Raw genomic sequence first — 20,887 nt, 5'->3', positions numbered from 1 at the left:
CTTCCTAATTTATCCTCCTTACATTTTTAATATTCATATTATGCCCCTTTTAGTTTTAGTTACATTTTAATTTTCTCCATAAACATCGTGTTTATATTTTTTTTACAAATAACGACTATACCATCACGAACCTCACAATGAGCTATTTCATATGAGCCTAATATTAAATATGATCAGGGCTAAATTATTTTAATGCATAATAATTACTATGATTTATTACGATAATTAAAGGTTTGTTTAAAATCTTGAAGATGACATCCAAACTCGGAAAAAGTAACATGCACATTGATGCATAAAAGTAAAATAACTAAATAATGTATAAATATTAAGAGAAGTCACTAATCACCGAATTCAGTACTCTAGAAGATCATCGTCATCTCTTACATAAATAATAGCCGTTGCAAACCCAAAACTCTATGTATACCTTACCATTTATACCTTATGGTGGGGACTCATAAACCAAAGGTATACAAGATATTAAGGAATATGCCAAAATGGTAAGCCATATATCTCTTATACCTTACCAATTTTGTCTTATAGTGGGAGATGTTCTAAGACATTAAGAAAATAACATCCACAATTATAGAAGACCAGTGTTCTGTACTGTAGTCTGTACTTAAATAGTGTCTGACTGTCTGTGATCTTGATTTTTCAAAAGGGTATCTTGAAATAAAAGAAATCCCAAAACAGGGTGTTTATTGCAGAGTTACTGAGATAGAAAGAAAACAAGAAAAGGGATGGAATGGGGCCTGGAATTGAGTTATTTTGGTAACACAGTGTGTAGCCAATATCATAAATTCATAATACTCTATTATTATAGCTGGCAAGAAGCTGGCTCCCTATTAGGCCCAGCCTCCCCCATTCTTTCCTTTCAAAATCAAATCCCTCTGTTCTCTCTGTCTCTCATTCTCTCTCTTCTGTTTTGGTCTCAACTCACAACGTGCTTGGGTTGTGGGGGGTTAAGAAACCCTTGTTGTTCCTCTAATCTGGAATAGGGTTTTTGTAGTTGAATAAGAAAGAGGCGAACTTGGGTGGAGATGAGTGCGTCCAGGTTCATAAAGTGTGTCACAGTTGGAGATGGAGCGGTGGGCAAGACTTGTATGCTCATCTCTTACACCAGCAACACTTTCCCAACGGTAAAGGCCTCTTCTTTCTATTGCTTCTTGGCTCTTTAGTCTTTGCTACTGTGAAAGTTTGAGTCTTTGGGGATTTTATGATATTGGGTTTGCACAATATGGGTTAAATGTGGCGGTTCTTGTTGCAATTTACTTGCTTTTGTTTGGTTGTCAAGAAAATTTGGAGAATGAAATGGCTTGCTATTTTTGATTGTGCTTCATGATTTGAGTACTGTGACGCATTCTGGAAATGACAAATTGTAGGGTTCTGAGGGTTACTGTGCTTGATTAATGCTAAGTTTGATGTGGTTTGAAAATCTTTGTTTTAATTAGATCATGCATTTTAAAGTTGTACAATCGGTCTTTTTGATATAACCTTCGATTGGTGAATCAATAGAATGAACAAATCTTTAGTTCATGATTCAATTTGGTCATTTTTGTGTTTGAATTGTAATTATCAAAGCAATTTAATTTTAATCTAGTGTCATGTTAAAAGGGTTTTCTTGGGGCTGTTCAGTTGACTTTGACCCTTTCTGTGATCTGTCATTCCTGATCTTGTGCTGATTTTTGTCTCAACTAAGACATTAATTAAGCTCAGAGGGTTTTACTTTATACATTTTTTTTTCTATTACATGTGTGTTTTAATTTCTAATCTTTGGCTCCGGCCTACAAAGTCGTTACCATCTCATATCTGCTGAATAGAAAACTTTCGAGATAGTACCTTGACGTACTATAAGGGTACTTGATATGATAAGCTTATTGTCATTTAATCGTGTGTATAACTTTGACAATTTCTCAAAAGTTGTCTGTTTGTTTTTGTAAGTTGACTGATATACAAAGTTAAATCTATTCTTAGTGATTCTGATTGTGTTTGTTTTCTTGCCATATGCAAGCAGGATTACGTGCCTACTGTGTTTGATAATTTCAGTGCAAATGTGGTTGTGGATGGGAGCACCGTGAACTTGGGGTTGTGGGATACTGCTGGTAACTTCAAAACCCCGACATTTCCATTTTTGTCGTTGTTTTTTTTTTTAACCTAGACTTGATATCTTACTTTGTGGAACAGGGCAGGAAGATTACAATAGACTAAGACCATTGAGCTACCGTGGGGCAGATGTGTTCTTACTTGCATTCTCTCTAATCAGCAAGGCCAGCTATGAAAATGTTGCCAAGAAGGTAAGACTGGCTTCAAAAAATTGCTTCTCTTCCTCCTCCTCACAGTGTTTCTGGTACTGTTTAGCATTTGATGCCTTGGATCTAGCTTTTCTTTGTGTATTAGTTTACTGACTTCTTCCTGTTTATGGTTCAATGATCAGTGGATTCCTGAATTGAAGCATTATGCCCCTGGTGTTCCAATTATTCTTGTTGGAACAAAGCTTGGTTAGATCTCTACTCCCTTGCTTTACTTTTGCTTCATATCTAACTACTTGCTATTACCATATACCAGTTTGTACTAAAATTCTCCAAATTGCAGTACTTCCTGTTTCCATTATGATTTTATTTCCTTGGCTTGTAAGGGAGGTTGGTAGCCATTTGTAGTTGCATGGTCCATTTCCTCCGTTTATAGCTCACTTCCATCTTAGGTCTTTGGCTATCTAGCTTGCTTTTCTGTTGTACTTGCTAATCAGGTTTTGCAAATCTCTTCACATGGGTTGATATGGTGAAGATTAGAGAACGTATAAAAATCCAAATGGATGTTGTGAAAATTGAAGCACTTGCTTTGTGAATTGAAGGCATTGCAAGGCCTGCTTTGTGTCTAAAGGATGCCTGGGCATGATATTCTTTCTTGTACATCTTTGTTGGAGTAGGATAGATAACAATTCAACCATATGAATAGCATTCTAGAAGTTTCTGTGTTGGATTTTACATTACCAAAGAAACAATCACATATAGTCTCAGTTCTTAATCACTATGATGCGACTGTCCTTCGCTTTTAATGACCACTAAATTTGCTTCATATAGATCTTCGCGATGACAAGCAGTTCTTTACAGATCACCCAGGTGCAGTGCCAATCACCACGGCTCAGGTATTTTCTAGTTCAACCGAAGTTATAATCACATTTTTACTGTGGCGATGAATTTTGTGCCATACTGTCAGCCCAGCTATTGGATGCAGACCTAGGTTTCTCATATTTATTTATGGGGTTCTTTTTTTGAAGGGAGAGGAACTAAAAAAACAGATTGGAGCTCTGATTTACATAGAATGTAGCTCAAAAACACAGCAGGTTTGTACTTTTGACCTAAATGATAATGCTGTAAACTTACTTGGGAATGACGCCATCTGTCTTAATCGCTAATAATTTTGGTGCCAAATACCCCTTGTGATAATGCAGAATGTGAAAGCAGTCTTTGATGCCGCGATTAAAGTGGTTCTGCAGCCGCCAAAGCTGAAGAAGAGAAAGAAGAGAAAGGCACATAACGCCTGCTCTATATTGTAATTGCTGAGATACTAGTGCTTGAAACAGTGTGACTAATTAGTCATTCATCCATTAATCTCTCACAGACGCAGCCACTGTTATCTTTTTTCAACCTCAAGGAAGCAGCAGCCGAGCATGGTAGTTTCGACGACGGATAGATGTAACAGCTCAACTTACACATCAAGTTCGTTTTCTCTATCTGCTTGTGTTCTGATTTGTATATTACTGATGATTTGAACTACCTGTTTGGTGAACTCTTTATTTTCTTTGGTTAGATTTCCCTAATGTACTCTATATACTATTTGGAGTCCTCATTTTGAAAGTTCTCATTAGATACTCATGTATTGGGAGTACTGAATGAGTGAATGTTGTCAGACTTGTACAAAAAAAACAACTCCTGTCCTACAATTTGACATGTTTTGCTGCAAAATTATGAGTTAGGATTGGTTGTTTACCATGTTAAAATGTGTGCTTATGATTTAGTTGAACAACAATGTATTTACAGAATTTACTAGTGACGCGTATTTTTAGAAAAAGGGTTCTCTAAGTAGATGTGAATATACTCGGACAGAAAGATCTGTTAGTGTTAGAAGATTTTCCAAGGGCGCCCATCGACTTCAAAACTATCCCAGATTCTCAAGAGCCGACCCATTTGAGCTCAACACGAATATCTTTTCGTTTGGAAGGTGGGGCTAATAGGAGTCGTTATCATGACATATGATTGGCTTAAAGGATCTTTCCGCTAAAAATTCTAGCCTTTTTGTGAAAGCAAAGCATGCCCTCACAATTAGAATCCGTCAATTCTCAGCTTCTTGTTCCCAAGATGATCACTTTCTGTGCTTTGTTGTAGCATCAATTTATGTTCAAGGAGTAATCAAATTGCAATGGAATACAGATATGGTCAACAGCTGTTTACATAAAAGGGAAGGAGATAGGTGTGACGGCAAACTTTGTTCTGGGAATTTGATTCTATGCCCACTCTCATCAGAATAAACGACCGAGTTCAATTCATGCACCTCTCTATATCTTCATCTCACAACTCCTTAAATACACCCACCACCACATTCCATTTTTCAGGGTGTCAAATAGATTGTAATCCTTTTGGAAAAAATCATTCTAATTCTGTTCTAGTTATACTCAACCCTGGAAACTTGAACTCGGATTTGCTCAAATGGCTTCAAAGAGAATATTGAAGGAGCTCAGGGATTTGCAGAGAGATCCACCAACTTCATGTAGTGCAGGTATTGAAGAAATTAGAATTGATTTGCAATTCATATTCACATTTGTGTTAATTTGTAAAGGATTTATGAGGGAAATTGTTCAGGTCCTGTGGCTGAGGATATGTTTCACTGGCAAGCAACAATCATTGGTCCAAATGATAGTCCTTATTCAGGTGGTGTATTTGTTGTGACTATCCATTTCCCACCTGATTATCCCTTCAAACCTCCAAAGGTATAGAGCAAATTCCGGTTATCTCTTCTACCACTAATTCCTTTTTAAATAATCTTCTGGTTCTTCCTTGTGGGATAGAGTCGATAGACTAACAGATTAATAAAACTACAAACAGGTTGCCTTCAGGACCAAAGTGTTCCATCCAAATATAAACAGCAATGGTAACATATGCTTGGACATTCTTAAGGAGCAATGGAGTCCAGCACTCACCATATCCAAGGTGACTTGCATTTCTGTTTCCATTAGCAGTAAGAGACAATGTCAAGCTAGACTTAAAAAGAAGATTAGAATGACATTGTTTTAGACAAAAAAAAAAGATCGGGACTCATAATTAACAATAAAGCTATTTGATAAGTAATATCAATTGAAACTTATAACTAACTTGGAAATGCATGCAACTGCAGGTTTTGCTGTCCATATGTTCGCTGCTGACAGATCCGAACCCTGATGATCCGCTTGTTCCTGAGATTGCTCATATGTGCAAGAGTGACAAAGTGAAATATGAGTCAACGGCTCGGAGCTGGACTCATAAGTATGCCATGGGATGAACCCCAGGCCTAAGCTGTATAAGTAATTCATATATTCTCAGCTTACAATTATCATATCCGTTATATTTATTACATCCAGATTCTCTATTTCTTGTTGCATGTTGACCTCCAACTTGTAAATTGAGCTCTCTTTGTTCGAAATAAATATCTGGATACTCTCCTTTTGGAGTAATTAACGTACATCAGTACATGAGTGTTGTTTTCTTCTCAACATTAATTTCATATGTTAATATGCCAAGAACACCACGGCTCTGATATATGGTTTCCAAAAACAACATCCCAGTAGACCTAATATTCTCATCATCACCACGAAGTACGTCGACTTACCGAAAAACAGAACTCATTGATCGAGTTGGCTAAAACCGTAACCATACTCTTGAAATGAATGAGTTTACATCGAAGTTGTGATAGTACAAGGCTGACGCCGAATTATCTCATACGATCACTTAACCCAGTTAACCATGTCTTGTAATCACTGATTCTCTGAAAGTGGGCTTGTTTTGTTTAGCAGTGGACACTGGATTGGAATTAAGCTAATTAATGTATAATCCATCACCAAGAAACTAGAAACCTCAACGCTTATGCCTTTTTGAGTGTACTGAGCAAAATTACCAATGCATCTAATTCGAAGGTTCTGTGGTTAACCAGGCCTCAATCATACAAAGAGAATAGTGGATAACTTTTTTAATATATGAATTGCATCTAACTTTTTTCTTTCTTTTTTGAGAATGATGAACAACTTCATTTGGCATACCGACTAATTATTGATAGGGTCAAGCAGGATCAAGCTCCCACGAACGAGCTTTTTACTCCACTACAAACTACAAACAAGCCCTAATATATATGCTTGCAACGCCTTTTTGACTTACTCTGCATGCACCGTCGGCACAAGATTTTACCAGGCTTCCCACTCCAAGCAAGGATCTCAATGCACACCATAACCAATTAAGCAGGCTGTTTCCGCCGCTCTATAGCACTAAACCCTAGCCTAGATTGGGAATCGGCTTCCTCAGCTCGGGAAGCGGAGCGAATGAAGTGAAGTTTAAGCTGAATTGCTTCTAACTAATTAGCAACATACATTACCTAACTAATAAGTCCTTAATATTCCGAAACTGTTGGCTAGCTATTATTCATTCACTGTTAGTTTGTCACTAGCTACCTGTTCCACTAAGAGTCATCAGAGTCGTCATTCTTCTCTAGCACCCATTTCCTTGTCCCTCACTAATCGAATCACACTAGTAGCTAGGTCTTTGCGATATATATACATATATATATATATACACACACTATTGAAAAATCTTTTTATCAGTCACTATAAAAGAATCTGATAATATATGCATATTACTAATCACGCACATTTGAAATCAAATATAATATTATTCAAGGGGTTGTCATATGATGATATGAACTATGGAGTGTTTAATTATGTATATATGCGTACGTGTTTGTAATAAGTGTATAGTTGATCAGTGGTTTATAAGCATATGGTTGACATTATTATGATAAAAAAGAAGATCAGTAGGCCATAACTTGACCTACCATTGATTCTCCTAACAAATAATTTACATGCATGGCTCCAAAACAAGAAAAAGTTGATCGCACACAACCATGGTCCATCTGAAGGGACCATAAACCGTCGGTGGCATGGAGAGCAGAAACTAATTTTAATGATTCCTACTCTTAATTAATTTCTTCATTTTATTGGAGATTAAGATTATCAAGAAAATCATGAACAATACAAGAATTCGATAATCACAATCGTTAATTACTAAAACCATTTGCGTGTTATATTGAGATTTTATCCAAAGAAACAATTATTCCATTGCCAAAATTAAGAAGAAGAAAAACTGATTAACGCATGTATAAATCAATTGCCAAGTCAGCTGATTAATATTCCCTTCTAAATATTCCATCAAAACTATATGTAATATAATCGACGACATAACTTGCTTCTAACAACACATAAGAAAGACGACTTGTTTCGTAAGAATTTTTCTTCTTTTTGAAAGGGACCGGAGAAGATCGAGAACCGCCGGCTCAATTAATTCAATTTAACATAACATCTTAGATTTGCCTCAGAGTAGACAAAAGGCGAGAACTCCAAGCTACTGTAAAAGCAATTCACATATTCTCGTAGAACATCTTGAATTATAACATGACTCTCATCTAACCAAAACACATTAACATTATCATAACATTCTTCCACTCTTCCTTATCTTCCTTTTTACATTTAAGTTATTTACTATTTACCGCGGTATATATTTTTAGTTTTTGCCGTCCATAGAGCCCTCTGTTTATAGCCCGTCGAACGTCTCGTGCCTTGTTTTATTGGCCAAAATTGCCGGGTTCGTGGGATTTCCCGTAAAATTTGCCGATTTTTCACTGGCCTTAAATAACAATGTAATTTCTAACTGTTACTTGTGCAACCCAAACCCCCAAAAAAAAGGGTAAAGAGAGCAAACATAAAATTACCAGACACCCTTTGGTCCCACTTTTGGCGGGAATACACTCTTCTCGCCGACACAATCAAACCCAGCAAAGAAAAGCATCGATCTTTCCTTTTTCATTTATCATGTTCTTCTTCACCAAAAACCACCCATCTTTGCACTAATGTAGTTTTTTTGTTTTGAACAAAGTAAGATGCTTTTTGGTGTTGAATACAATTTTCTGGGTATTGAATTTAGTGCAGTTGGTAGGCTTAGGTTTTTTTAGCGACTTTTTTCCTTTCAATTACAAGTTGGGGTGAATCGAGCCACGAGTGGGTACAAGATTTAGGTGAGTTATTTGTCCCCTCATATTTATCTTTTTCTTTTTCTTTTGATATTGAGCATTTGCTTATAGTATTTAAATTTTCCATTCAGGGTTTGGTTTTCTCTCTTCCGGGTCAAAAGGGTTTTCTTTGAATTAATAAATCTGCAGAATTTGATAGGAACCCATTGATGGGGGCCATGTGTGTCCACAAGTGTCAGCTACTTTTATACTGGGGGTTTAATTCAATCATCCATTCTTCTTCTTCTTCTGGCCTGAGTGATCATGTTGGCTATTCTGTTATAGGGTTTGAATGTAGAGTACATGCAAGAAGTGAGAAGCTCCATAATCATAAGAGATTTGCACTGCAAGTTGAGGAAGGATAGGAAGTTGTAGACTTACATTTTGGAGATTTTAAAACAGAGAGAGATCATAGGCATAAACAAGATGAAATTCAATCATTCCAAGAAGCACAGGAAGAATGTTAAGAAGAATGTGGTCTTAGTTGGGATCAAGATTGATGGCCAAAGCAGAGAACTTCTTGGATGGGCTGTTGCCAAAGCTGCTGAAACAGAAGACTGTGTTCTTGCTGTTCATGTATGCCGAAGTTCTGGTAAGCTTCGCAGATACAGAATCTTAAGTTTTCTCTAGTTTTGAGCTACTCCTTATAAGATTGCTATATCTTTGTCAGTCTTTCATTAGCTAATTAGTTATATAGATTATCTGGATTTTTAGTGTAGATTGAACAGTTCGGTAATGTAACATGCCACACTTGCTATTTGGTAGGATAAACATACTCCTTGTTTTTATATGTGCAGATCAGTGTATGAAGGACAAGCCAATAGTGGACAGTTATGTAGAAGCTTATGAAGGGTTATCTCATATGAAAAAGGTGTGTTCATCTACTCTTTCACTATTTCTATATACTGGAAATATGAGCTTTGATTATAAAGTGTCACAACTTAAATTTCAGGTGCACATCATCAGTCAGGTATTGATAGGAAGCTCAATCCGAAAGGCGCTAGTGAAAGAGGCAAAGCACCATGAAACTGTGGCTGTAGTTGTAGGCACAAGCAATCCAAGCACCGAAAAGTAAGGGAGATAGTGAGGAATTCCGGGGGAAAAGAAGTTGCAGTGGCTTTTAGTTTATGTGATGATTTTTTTTTCTGATTACTTGCTGCACATAATATTTGTAGGGTTAAGGATTCCACGGCGAAGTACTGTGCTAAGAAATTGCCTTCAAGCACAGATGTTGTGGCAATCAACAAGGGGAAAATAGTATACAGAAGATGCACTAGTGATGAACAATCAGGTTAGTGTTTTGAGTCCTCTGGTGTACATCCTATTCGTCAGTCTCTCATGATTAATAAATTCAGTTTTGGTTGTGGTTGGTCTGGCAGGTGATGAGCCAAGGCCAAGTATGAGTCACTCTTATAATTTTCTTCCTAGAGAAAAATGCCAATCTGAATCTGTTGACTCTGAGGCGGAAACAGAAACTGTTAAAACATTGTCTGATAAGGATCAGAATTCCCAAGGTAGTCCGATGTGTGGTATTGAAGAGCTGAAGAAAGAGAATAAGAGAGCTCAAAATAGATCAGATTCTTCACTTAGTATAGGAGAGTCTGCAGAGAAGTGCCTCGGATGGCCTCTGTGTAGAGCAAGTTCTGTAAGTACACAAATTCCAGGAACAAGGAATATGTCTGTGGTGCAATGGGCGATGACCTTACCAGATCGTTCTCCACAGCAATCTCCTAAGTGTTCAATCATTAGAGAAACTTCCTGTGAAGGAGATATTAAGAGTGCTTCTGCTTTGGATGAGCTACCAAATGTGTTGAGGAGTCTCCTGAGAACAAATCGCTGCAGTTGGTTCAGTCATGAGGTTCTGAAAGCTGCAACCTCAAATTTCTCCTCAGGTACTTACACTGCTTTGTCCTGAGATTGCCTCCTTTTGTTCTCTCCTTTATCTTCTTATGTTCTTGTGTGTTTTTACATCTAAGTTGATATTTACTTCGACAGAAAATCTTATTGGAAAAGGAGGATGTAACCTTGTGTTCAAAGGAAATCTACCAGATGGCAAGAAAGTGGCAGTAAAGCTTATGAGGTCATCCAAAGCAATGTGGAAGGATTTTGCTCATGAAGTCGATATTATCTCCTCATTGACGCACGAGTACATCATGCCTCTGCTTGGATTCTGCTGTGAGGGCAATGTTCTACTATCGGTTCATGATTTCTCGCCTAAAGGAAGCTTAGAGGAGAATTTACATGGTAAGTGTTGAGTACTTTAGTGTCCATGTGTTTTATTTGCTTGGAAATAAGCTGTCAGAACTTGATTCTGAATTGTAGTTGATGCAGCCAAGAATAAAGGCAAACCTGTATTGTCCTGGGAAGTGAGATTTAAAGCTGCTGTTGGGATTGCTGAAGCTCTAAATTACCTGCACAATGATTGTTCTCCACCAGTTATTCATAGAGATGTCAAGTCTTCTAACATTCTTCTCACACCAGAATTAGAACCACGGGTCAGTAATCATCAGAAAAAAAAATGGTTGACTAATATGAAGACCTATACTTTTGAGAATTAACTCATTGCTTGCATTTATGTGACAGTTGTCTGATTTTGGCCTTGCAATATTGGGACCAACAACTACATCGTTCCTGACTGAATGCACTGTAGTGGGAACATTTGGTTATCTAGCCCCTGAATATTTCATGTACGGAAAAATCAGTGACAAAATTGATGTATATGCCTTTGGTGTAGTCCTGCTTGAACTATTATCAGGAAGACAACCTATTGGCTCTGACACTGACAAACAGCAGGAGAGCTTGGTCATGTGGGTAAGTCCACCTCCGTATCTCATTTCCTTCTAACTCCTTTCAAGTACATAGGATCAATGACATTTGAGCAAAATTTCAGGCAAAGCCTAAGCTAGAGAATGGAGATGTACATGACATACTGGATCCGAATTTTGATGGAAACTTTGATGAGATTCAGGTACTGAGAATGGTTCATGCAGCAAAACTGTGCATCATACGTTCAGCTAGGGTTCGCCCAAAAATGAGTCAGGTATGATACCATTATATGCATATAAGTAATTTGTCACCAAGAGGATCTGTGTAACTTTTTTCTAAATTCAATGATCTTTTATTTTCCTCTTCAGATAGTGAAGCTTCTAAAAGGGGATATAAATGTGGAAACGTACATGAGCCCTCCATATTCTGATGTCGAGGATTCAGAAAGCCGAGATGACAATGATGATGAAGTGTATCCAAATTCAAGTGCTGAGTTACATTTGAACCTTGCACTGCTTGACATTGACGATGATACAACATCATTCAGTAGTACGGAGCAGAACAACCGTTCTTGGGAAGAATATATGAAAGGAAGATGGAGCAGATCATCAAGCTTTGATTAGCTTTTCTTGTACACTCTTGATCTTTTTTCTCAACTTGTTTGGAAGTTGCGATCACATACTCGTTCATATATATGAACTTAGCCAATCTGTACAGTATAGGGAAAGGAATGCCTCCCTAAGAGTGAGGTGATTTGTAGATGTAAACATGTACAGATCAATAAGAAGTAAATAGAGAAGTATTAGTGTGAAAAGCAAAGTTTGCAGCTCATCAGATTGCAAAAGCTGTAACATTTTTCGAACATATAGCATAGCATGCCTGATAGAGGTGAACGTTCTATTCTATATTCCATATATCAGTTCTGTGACTGGAGCTGCTGGATTTGAATTCGGAACTGGCTACATTATCAAATTCTCAAAATCTCAAGCTGCAGGCATTATAAAGTAAACAAGTTATAAATGAGTGTGGTGCTATTCGAATACATGAAATACCAATAGCAAAAAAAACAGATTTAATAAGCTTAATGGCACAAGTTTATCACACCTATACTTAAAATAGTGATGTATATGGATAGCAAATTCGATCATTGCTAACGGCATTAATTTTCTGATTTATGTCATTCCTGAGTGGCCGTCTATCATAGAGCCACTGCTGATCACTAAGCTCAGTGCTGGGAGTGTCCAATGGAGGAGGAACCCAATTTATAATCAACTCCCTAAATTGCGAATCAATCAGCAGAGAACTGCCTTCATAAGTATCCTCCAGTTGTTTGTAAGGGGAATGGAACTTACAGAAAGGCCTAGAACCCATTCTCTGCTGGAGAATATCAATTTGTTTGCTTGATAGTACTTGATGCATACACTTTTTTAGTTCAAAAATACATGGCAAGAAACCAACATCAATGATCATGCTCTTAGCACAGAAACTTTTAGCACCATAACCATAATCATGCTGACCATTAGGGTGCAATTTTAAGGCCTTTGTTCTCTTTATGATTTGGAAATTTTCAGAAGAGTCATCTTGTAAGAGGAGCTCCATGGGCTGCACCGACTTCACCTTTTCCGCAGTCTCTAGATTTTTCTTTCTTTTCCTGTTCTCTTTTCTTCTCCTCTTTTGCTTCTTTCTTTCCCTGTCAGAATTCAGCTTCAGAAAATAAGGGGAAAATCATCGTCAGTACAAGGAATAATTAAGAGACAAAACGAACAAGATCAAGTTAAGTATTGTGAGCATGGGAATTTATCTTCAATCAGGTATACCATCTGTAAATAAAGCCTTTCATACTGAATTTGTGGAGTATAACTATAATTTACAAGTAAACATGCTTATATGTTCTCTTTTATGATGTCTAAAAACCACAGAATGATAAAATCAACCCTTTGTCTAATGCAGGACTGCCATCTTGAGCACAAAGTCACAAACTATGCAGAAGGAATGGGGATTGGAGTCTGAAAACAGTGTTTTAATTTAACCAAAAGCCTAACCTGTTTTTGATGCACAAGCAGATTACACTCATAGTATGTAAATTTAAGCAATACGAAAATCAACTATTGTCCAAAAATACTACGATGAGTGCGAAATTTTCTCAATTTACTAGGTTATATACACAAACCTTAATGAGTTGCATAAGGGCTTCGCCACCCCCGCCGTTCCATAAGTAACCTGGTGGTGGAAACAGCATGCACCGAGACATTGATTTTGATTTTGAAGATATCAATTAGTTGTTCTGGTCTGTGCCAAGTCTCTTAAGAATGAAGAATTAATCGGCCAAAGTTCGTGATGGACAGAAACCCATGTTAGTCATGGCGACCATATAGCTGTGACTAGATCATGCGGAAAATCTAAATTCAGAATTCATACAAAACCACACACTGCTATATCATCAAACTAGTCATCATTATTCAGGGACAAGGAAAATTGTATGTCAATAAACTTTTCCTTTCGTATTTTGTTTTGTTTAAATCTTTTTATTTTAAACGTACTGTACGTTTTTCTTTACCCACAATTCTTCTATGCTTCTGAGAACTGAACTCATGTCCAATACAAACTTAGCCTTTGTTTTTTTTTTTTGCCTAAATTTTGTATTTGTTAGTCCATTAATAAACTTTTTTTAAGGGAATAGACGATTAGCTCCTCAGAGACCACCGCCCATTCCCCAGAATTTTATTATCAACCATAAAAAGAAAAAACCAGAAAGGGAGGGGACATAAACCTTACCCCGTACAAAGAAATAGAGAGAAAAGAAAATAAAAGTGGGAAGAAATTGAAGCTAGCCCTCAAAGTTTCCCAGAGAAACTGATGTCAAATGCAGTACAAATCGAGAAGCAACCACATGACTCCAACAAAACCGTGTCCAAATAATGACCACCAGCTAGTGCATTCTGAGATGAAACAATTGCAACCCTCTGTTGCATTATGAGAAGAAGTGTAGAAAATAAATTCCAACCCCAACTCAAGCATATGATTAAGCACCACGTACATAGGGATAACCCATAACATCCATATGAAGATGAAAAGAAATATTAGGAGGAGGAGCAGCATGCCATACCAGAGAAGAAGAGAGTAAACCCAAATTCGCCATACTATCAGCCACGGTATTCCCTTCGCCAAAAATATGAGAACATTGAAAGGTCATTGCACGAATACGTGCTAAACAAGTGTTAAGGTACAGTCCTTAACTGAGAAGAAAAATAGAGAAGAAAATACTAATATATTCCAAGATGATTAAAGAGTAGTACAGCTCTAGCTTATATAGCCGAAATAGAAAAGCCACGTATCAATCAGCTAGTGATTGATCAATAGCAACCTTAATTGCTGGTTAATTCAACTATAACGGTAATTAACTTCTAACAATTAATTAAAGATAGATAAGGCATGAAATCATCAAGTGCAGAGTCTTCTTCTCCTAATAAGACCAGGACCAGACAATTCTTGTAACAATCCATCCCTCTCAGATTAAGCTTGACCTCAAGCTTGAAAATCTGGAAACTGACGTTGGATCTCCTCAGCTTCAACCTAAGTAGCTTCCTCCTCTGCTGCTCCCAGCCATTGAATCAACCATTTTGTAACAGCTGCATTACCTTTTTTGAATATTCCTCTCTCCAAAACCTTAGCGGGGTACCATCTGGGATTATGTGGATCAATATGTGGAGGCAAATGAGCTGCAACCACTGCAGCATTTCCAATTCGTTTCTTGAGCAATGAAACATGAAACACTGGATGGATTTTTGCCCCTCTAGGTAGCTTCAATTTGTAGGCAACAACACCAATCTTCTCTTCAATTTCATAAGGGCCATAAAACCTGGGAGCTAACTTGTGGTTCTTCCTCTTATGGACTGATTGCTGCTTATAGGGCTGTAGCTTTAAGTACACAAAGTCTCCAACATCAAAAGACCTCTCCACATGCTTCTTATCATAGTGGTGTTTCATCCGGGCTTGAGCAATGTTTAAATTCCATTTCAGGATAGCAATCAGTTCATCCCTGTCTCTCAACTGATTATCCACAGCTTGCACATCTGTAGAGCCAGGAACATACATATGCACAGGAGAAGGATCATAACCATAAAGAGCTTTGAATGGTGACATACCTATAGTTGAATGGTATGCAGTGTTGTACCAATATTCTGCCCAAGGTAGAGCTTCAACCCAAGTATGAGGTTTCTCTCCCACCACACATCGCAGGTATTGTTCCACAGTTCTATTCAAATTTTCCGTTTGCCCATTTGTTTGTGCATGATAGGCCGAGCTTTTATGTAGGGCGGTTCCTTGAGTCTTGAAAAATGCTTCCCAAAAGTGGCTTAGAAAGACAGGGTCTCTATCAGAAATTATTGTCTGAGGCATCCCATGCAACTTATAGACATTCTCAATTAATAACTTAACCACTGCTGAAGCTGTATAGGGATGAGCCAATGGAATGAAATGCCCATACTTAGTAAATATATCCACCACTACAAGTAGCACTGATTTACCTGAGGTTGTTGGTAACCCTTCCACAAAGTCCATAGAGATGTCTTTCCAAGCTCCTTCAGGAATAGGGTTGGGCTGCAACAAACCTGGAGGTAGAATAGTTTCATAATGGTTATGTTGACATGTATGACAACTAGCCACATATGCCTTCACATCTCTATGTATACCAGGCCAAGCAAATGATCTCCTCACCCTTTTTTCTGTTCTATGCACCCCAGCATGACCACCTTGATAGCCATTATGGAACTCAACAATTATTTTCGACCTCCAATCTCCCTATTTGGGCACATACACCTTATCATGATAGTATAAAATTGAGTTGCGCAAAGTATAGGCTGGATCAGTGTTAGTACCTCTCTGCAACTTGCTTACAATGGTGCTAGTTTCAGAATCTTGTACACAGGCTGCTTGCATTTCATGCATGAAGGTATGCACAGGAGAAGACACTCCTTGCAATACATGTATTGCCCCAAACTTGGTGATGACTTCAGTGGTAGGGCTATGCAAATTCTCCTTTCTTGATAAAGCATCAGGAGCAGCATTGTTCTTTCCAGATTTGAACTTAATTGAGTAGTCATATCCTGCAAGTTTAAGTAACCACTTCTGTTGGGTGGGAGTAGTAATTTTCTAATCTAGGAAGTATTGTATTGTTCTATGATCTGTGTAGATGATGAAATGCTTTCCTAACAAGTAAGGTCTCCAATGTTGAACAACAAATACCAAAGCCAACATCTCTTTATCATACACCGAAAGGGCCATGTGCCTAGGTGCCAAAACTTTGCTCAAATATGCAATTGGATGACCCTCTTGAGATAATATGGCTCCAATTCCCACGCTTGAAGCATCACATTCTATGACAAACTCCTTATTAAAATCTGGAAGAGCGAGCACTGGTGTATTCATCAAAGCCTGCTTGAGTTGTTCAAAAGCTAGATCAGACCTTTCAGTCCACACAAAACCTCCAATTTTCAACATGTCAGTTAATGGTTTAGCTATGCACCCAAAATTCTTGACATACTTCCTATAATAACCAGCTAAACCAAGGAACCCTCTCAAACCCTTCAAAGTCTTTGGCCTCTCCCATTTCCTGATGCACTCTATTTTTGCTGGATCAACTGACACACCTTGTGCATTGATGACATGTCCTAAATACTCAACTTGAGGCACACCAAAACTGCACTTACTAAGCTTGACCTTAAATGAGTTCTCCTCTAATTTCTTAAAAACCAATTCTAGATGCTTTAAATGATCCTCCAATGTTGCACTATAAATCAATATGTCATCAAAAAAGACTAAACAACATTTCCTCAACAAGTCTCTTAAAGCTTCATTCATCACACACTGAAACGTAGAAGGGGCATTATCAGCCCAAATGGCATGACTAAAAACTCATAGTGTCCACTATGTGTTCTGAAAGCTGTCTTATTGATATCTCCCTCACTCATCCTGATCTGATGGTAGCCAGATCGAAGATCCAACTTTGAAAAGATGGTAGCTCCTTGCACTTCATCTAACAGTTCATCAACAACAGGTATAGGATACTTGTCCTTCACAGTAACTGCATTTAAGGCCCTGTAATCAACACACATTCTCCATGTTCCATCTTTCTTTTTCACCAAGAGTACAGGTGAAGAAAAAGGACTCCTGCTTGGCTTTATTGCACCAGTATCTAAAAGCTCCTTCACAATTGACTCAATTTCATTTTTCTGAAAATGCGGGTACCTATAAGGCCTGACACTTACAGGTGGTGTATTAGGCAGCAGTTCAATGGTATGGTCTTGTTCTCTTTTCGGTGGCAAACCTGTGGGAGATTTGAAAAGGTCTGCATAAGTGTCCAACAATTTCTGGATTTGTGGTGTAGGCTGCTCCACTGTCTGAGACTGCAAGGCTGGTTGAACTTGTACCATTACAGCTTCTTTTTCTTTCTTCAATAACCTAGACATAACCTTGCAGGTAACAACTTTAGTTTCAGCTTCTGTTTCCCCATGCAACTTATATTTGACACCTCCCACCTTGAATCCCATTCTCATTGTTTCAAAGTTCCACATGATGTTACCCAAAGACTTCAACCAACAGGTACCGAAGACAACTCACACCCACTAACAGGCAAGATATAATAATCATGGGTAAATTCATACCCCTGCAAGTTCAAAGTAGTTGTTATCTCCCCCTTAGTTTTTACTTTAGCACCACTATCAAGGAACACATTGAGAGGTGGAAAACTGTTCACTGGGATCTTAGTACCTTTCAATAATTAAGGATGAATGAAATTGTGAGTGGCGCCAGAATCAATCAATGTGTACTTGTTTGTTGCAAAAAAATACCCTTAAGTTGCATAGTCTCAGATGTACCTCCATTCATTGCTTGCAACCTTATCAATGGCTCGTCAATATCAATAATAGGAGGTACCTCAACCAACTGTCTATCTTCTTCCTCAATTTGGCCTGTAGCCACCTCATTGAACTCATTATCATCTGGGATAATAGACATGGACATCAATTGACCTTTCTTTCTATAGTTATGTTCCTTCCCAAACGGTTGATCACACCACCAACACTCCTTGTTAGCTTTTTTGGCAGCAAATTCTGCTGGAGTTAACCTTCTATGGAAACTAGTAACATTGCCATGATTGTTGGAAGGCCTAGGTTGCTGTTGAGTACCAAAAACTTGTGAGTTGTTCCCTCTGCTTGAACTGCCTAAATTAGTACTCATTTTACTTTGTGTCTGACTTTGATAGGTTGTAGTTTTCCTAGCAAAGTTCCTTAAGCCATCATTACGAGCCTCAAATACTCTTGCCAACTTGCAAGCGTCATACAACGATTTAGGATTCAAAGCTGCAACATCTCCCTTAATGTCTTCCTTTAAACCACCAATAAAAAACTGTACCAAGATTTCAGTCGAAAAACCAGGAGCTCGACGAGATAATCTAGTGAACTCTTCCATATATTGTTCCACCCTACCTGTTTGGTCAATCTTCCCAATGCAGCTTGATACTCCACCTTGTTATAACAACTAAATTCCCTCATAAGCAAATCTGCTAAGCCTTGCCATGTTTGTGGGAACTCATTTTTGAAAGTGAACCACCTATCAGATGCCTTATCAGTTAAGTGCATTGTAGCAAGTGGCAGCTTCCTCTCTTCTGGTATCTGATAGAATGCAAAATACTGCTCAGCCTTGTTGAGCCATTTTATCGGATCCCCTCCACTGTAAGTAGTAAATTCCAACCTCATTTGTTTCATGGTAGGAAGGTTAGGATCAATGTTGTGATATTGATTGTGGTGACGGTGATGTTGTTGGTGTTGATGTGTATTATGATTATAGAAATGATGTTGAGGAGGTGGGGGTTGGTATTGTTGTTGATGATTATGAGTTCCAATGGTGGTGTAAACAGGCAAGGAGTAAGGGATTGTGGGCTGTGGCATGGTGCTAACATTAGGTGGGGGTTTAGGCCATGCCTGGCCAGGGGTAATGGTTGTGATAGTAGCATTGGTTGGTGATGCAGAACTGAACAAATGGGTACTCATTTGTATTTGACTTGTGTATGGTGGAGGTTTAGGCAACAACCCTGCATTACTTGGACCAACATCAAATATAGTAGCTGAACAAGGTCCTGAATAAGTAAATGAAAATGGAGCCGGCTGACCAACTCCCAATGAGCTCCCTGCATAGCAACCAATACCAGTAGGACTATGCAACATTTATTGGTTAAACAAACTAAAACAATCTCCAACACAAGAATTACCAAAAACTGGAGCACAACCACAAGGTAGCTGACCAAAAGAGTTTCCTCGACTCAAAGTTGCAGTATTAGGCACATTAGTCAATATATCCTTAGAGGTACCAGCATGACTAACCACAGATGCAACAGTATTGGTACTAAAAGTATTACCCAACATAGCATCAGCAAAAACATGAAGAACTGAGCACAGATGCAACAGTATTGGTGGAATGTTCTTACCCACAGAACTGAGCACCAAAGATGAAGAACCCTCAGATCTAGCCAATACCGACGACGCAGACTCTTCCAACTGCATAGTAGTACGAATCGAAGGCAACGAAGGACTCCCAGCCCCAAATAGAACCGGACCTTCAAGCTGAGAGGTATTGGTTGGTAAGGGAAGCTGCTCCTGAACAAAGGATGTGAGCTGCTGCTTAAAATTGCTCAAGAGCAACGATCTGAAGTCAACGAGTGCCGTGGACATATCCCCACGCAGAGAAGTCGTGATCGACTCCAACCGAGCAGTAGTCTCAGCCCGATGAGCTTGAAACTCAGCCTCCAAAGAAGTGAGTTCAACTGCAGAAACCACCGGCGCATCGGAACATGTTGGAGAGAGGGGTTTCCCACCCCGGCCTCGGCCCATGAACGAGAGGCTCTAGATACCACTTGTTAAGGTACAGACCTTAACTGAGAAGAAAATGAGAGAGAAGAAAAATAGAGAAGAAAATACTGATATATTCCAAGATGATTAAAGAGTAGTACAGCTCTAGCTTATATAGCCGAAATAGAAAAGTCACGTATCAATCAGCTAGTGATTGATCAATAGAACCCTTAATTGCTGGTTAATTCAACTATAACGGTAATTAACTTCTAACAACTAATTAAAGATAGATAAGACATGAAATCATCAAGTGCAGAGTCTTCTTCTCCTAATAAGACCAGGACCAGACAATTCTTGTAACAACAAGTGAGCCATCAATTGTAACTGAAAAAAAACGGTAACGTACACTATTCACACCATCAGTGTTAGTATCTTGCTTGATAAGTTTCATACTGGTGTGAAAAAAAAGAAAGTTAAAAGACAATAACTTAGTCGATTGACAGCCATGTGGTTGTTCTATACGGCTGAATAGATGCATTTTACTAAAATTCCAGTGACAATAAAAGCACAAGAACATGCATTAGCAGAGTTTATAGCAAACTTGTTTTCTTGGAAACTCAGATCTTGGAAACTTGTGGCTATATAAAGAGAAGCTAATTTATTAGACACGTAATACAAAGCAGTAATGCAAGTAGGAGCTGATACAGTAGCAGCAAGTTTCATTCTGAGCTTTCCTAGATGGAGTAGGAAAGCATTAACTTGAAGTCTTGAACACTTAGGTCAGCTGCATTATGAACCGAGGAAAGTATCTAAGGAAGGTAGTGCAGTAGATGAAGCTTGGACTTCTGTGATATGATGAGGTTATCCATGGCCATGTCGAATATTAGACTGGCATGGAGCGTCTTTTATATTGAGTTTATTCTAATGAAATAAAGCACGGTGTGTTTCGCAACCTGAGTAGGAGTCATAGACTTCAC

General features: G+C 38.3%; 4 protein-coding genes across 8 annotated transcripts; 3 read left to right on the top strand and 1 right to left on the bottom strand.

Moving 5' to 3' along the window:
- Positions 1-1,034: 1,034 nt before the first annotated feature.
- Positions 1,035-3,937, top strand: LOC126784622 (rac-like GTP-binding protein 5). The gene is made up of 7 exons (XM_050510096.1): positions 1,035-1,136; positions 2,012-2,099; positions 2,182-2,291; positions 2,432-2,495; positions 3,078-3,142; positions 3,275-3,340; positions 3,449-3,937. Exons 1-7 carry the CDS (start codon positions 1,038-1,040, stop codon positions 3,551-3,553), a joined length of 597 nt encoding a protein of 198 aa, XP_050366053.1. The 5' UTR covers positions 1,035-1,037; the 3' UTR covers positions 3,554-3,937.
- A 539-nt stretch (positions 3,938-4,476) lies between these two features.
- On the top strand, positions 4,477-5,712 carry LOC126784619 (ubiquitin-conjugating enzyme E2 28-like). The gene is made up of 4 exons (XM_050510092.1): positions 4,477-4,773; positions 4,857-4,984; positions 5,100-5,204; positions 5,389-5,712. The coding sequence occupies exons 1-4, from the start codon at positions 4,704-4,706 to the stop codon at positions 5,530-5,532; spliced, it is 447 nt and encodes a 148-aa protein (XP_050366049.1). The 5' UTR covers positions 4,477-4,703; the 3' UTR covers positions 5,533-5,712.
- Positions 5,713-8,178: 2,466 nt separating this feature from the next.
- LOC126784602 (protein kinase STUNTED-like) lies at positions 8,179-11,896 on the top strand. Of its 5 annotated transcripts, XM_050510074.1 has the most exons (11): positions 8,179-8,307; positions 8,587-8,893; positions 9,099-9,172; positions 9,254-9,372; positions 9,477-9,592; positions 9,681-10,193; positions 10,297-10,545; positions 10,624-10,796; positions 10,885-11,112; positions 11,192-11,341; positions 11,436-11,896. In XM_050510074.1, the coding sequence occupies exons 2-11, from the start codon at positions 8,728-8,730 to the stop codon at positions 11,688-11,690; spliced, it is 2,043 nt and encodes a 680-aa protein (XP_050366031.1). In that variant the 5' UTR covers positions 8,179-8,307; positions 8,587-8,727; the 3' UTR covers positions 11,691-11,896. The 5 variants fall into 5 exon arrangements, with proteins under 5 accessions (XP_050366031.1, XP_050366034.1, XP_050366032.1 ...); XM_050510077.1 differs by lacking the exon at positions 8,179-8,307 and having other exon boundaries at positions 8,475-8,893; positions 11,270-11,341; XM_050510075.1 differs by lacking the exon at positions 8,179-8,307 and having other exon boundaries at positions 8,485-8,893; positions 9,684-10,193.
- Positions 11,897-13,901: 2,005 nt separating this feature from the next.
- Positions 13,902-19,952, bottom strand: LOC126782219 (uncharacterized). The gene is given in 10 exon segments (XM_050507430.1): positions 13,902-14,030; positions 14,174-14,226; positions 14,706-15,867; positions 15,964-16,194; positions 16,312-16,955; positions 16,958-17,654; positions 17,774-17,835; positions 17,943-18,450; positions 18,552-19,252; positions 19,334-19,952. Coding segments are annotated over 10 exon segments (4,806 nt in total).
- Between the last annotated feature and the right edge of the window lie 935 nt (positions 19,953-20,887).

The sequence above is a fragment of the Argentina anserina genome, chromosome 2, assembly GCF_933775445.1.
Source record: "Argentina anserina chromosome 2, drPotAnse1.1, whole genome shotgun sequence".
Taxonomy (NCBI): Eukaryota; Viridiplantae; Streptophyta; class Magnoliopsida; order Rosales; family Rosaceae; genus Argentina; species Argentina anserina.
This window is presented reverse-complemented; position numbering and strand designations above follow the sequence as displayed.

Bases quoted from the DNA above. Each gene is read 5' to 3' on its own strand.
- LOC126784622 (XM_050510096.1), top strand. From the start codon at position 1,038: ATGAGTGCGTCCAGGTTCATAAAGTGTGTCACAGTTGGAGATGGAGCG. The intron at 1,137-2,011 runs GTAAAGGCCTCT...ATATGCAAGCAG, and splicing joins CCAGCAACACTTTCCCAACG to GATTACGTGCCTACTGTGTT. The intron at 3,143-3,274 runs GTATTTTCTAGT...CTTTTTTTGAAG, and splicing joins TGCCAATCACCACGGCTCAG to GGAGAGGAACTAAAAAAACA.
- LOC126784619 (XM_050510092.1), top strand. From the start codon at position 4,704: ATGGCTTCAAAGAGAATATTGAAGGAGCTCAGGGATTTGCAGAGAGAT. The intron at 4,774-4,856 runs GTATTGAAGAAA...GAAATTGTTCAG, and splicing joins ACCAACTTCATGTAGTGCAG to GTCCTGTGGCTGAGGATATG. The intron at 5,205-5,388 runs GTGACTTGCATT...ATGCAACTGCAG, and splicing joins CAGCACTCACCATATCCAAG to GTTTTGCTGTCCATATGTTC.
- LOC126784602 (XM_050510074.1), top strand. From the start codon at position 8,728: ATGAAATTCAATCATTCCAAGAAGCACAGGAAGAATGTTAAGAAGAAT. The intron at 9,593-9,680 runs GTTAGTGTTTTG...TTGGTCTGGCAG, and splicing joins CACTAGTGATGAACAATCAG to GTGATGAGCCAAGGCCAAGT. The intron at 11,342-11,435 runs GTATGATACCAT...TTTCCTCTTCAG, and splicing joins TTCGCCCAAAAATGAGTCAG to ATAGTGAAGCTTCTAAAAGG.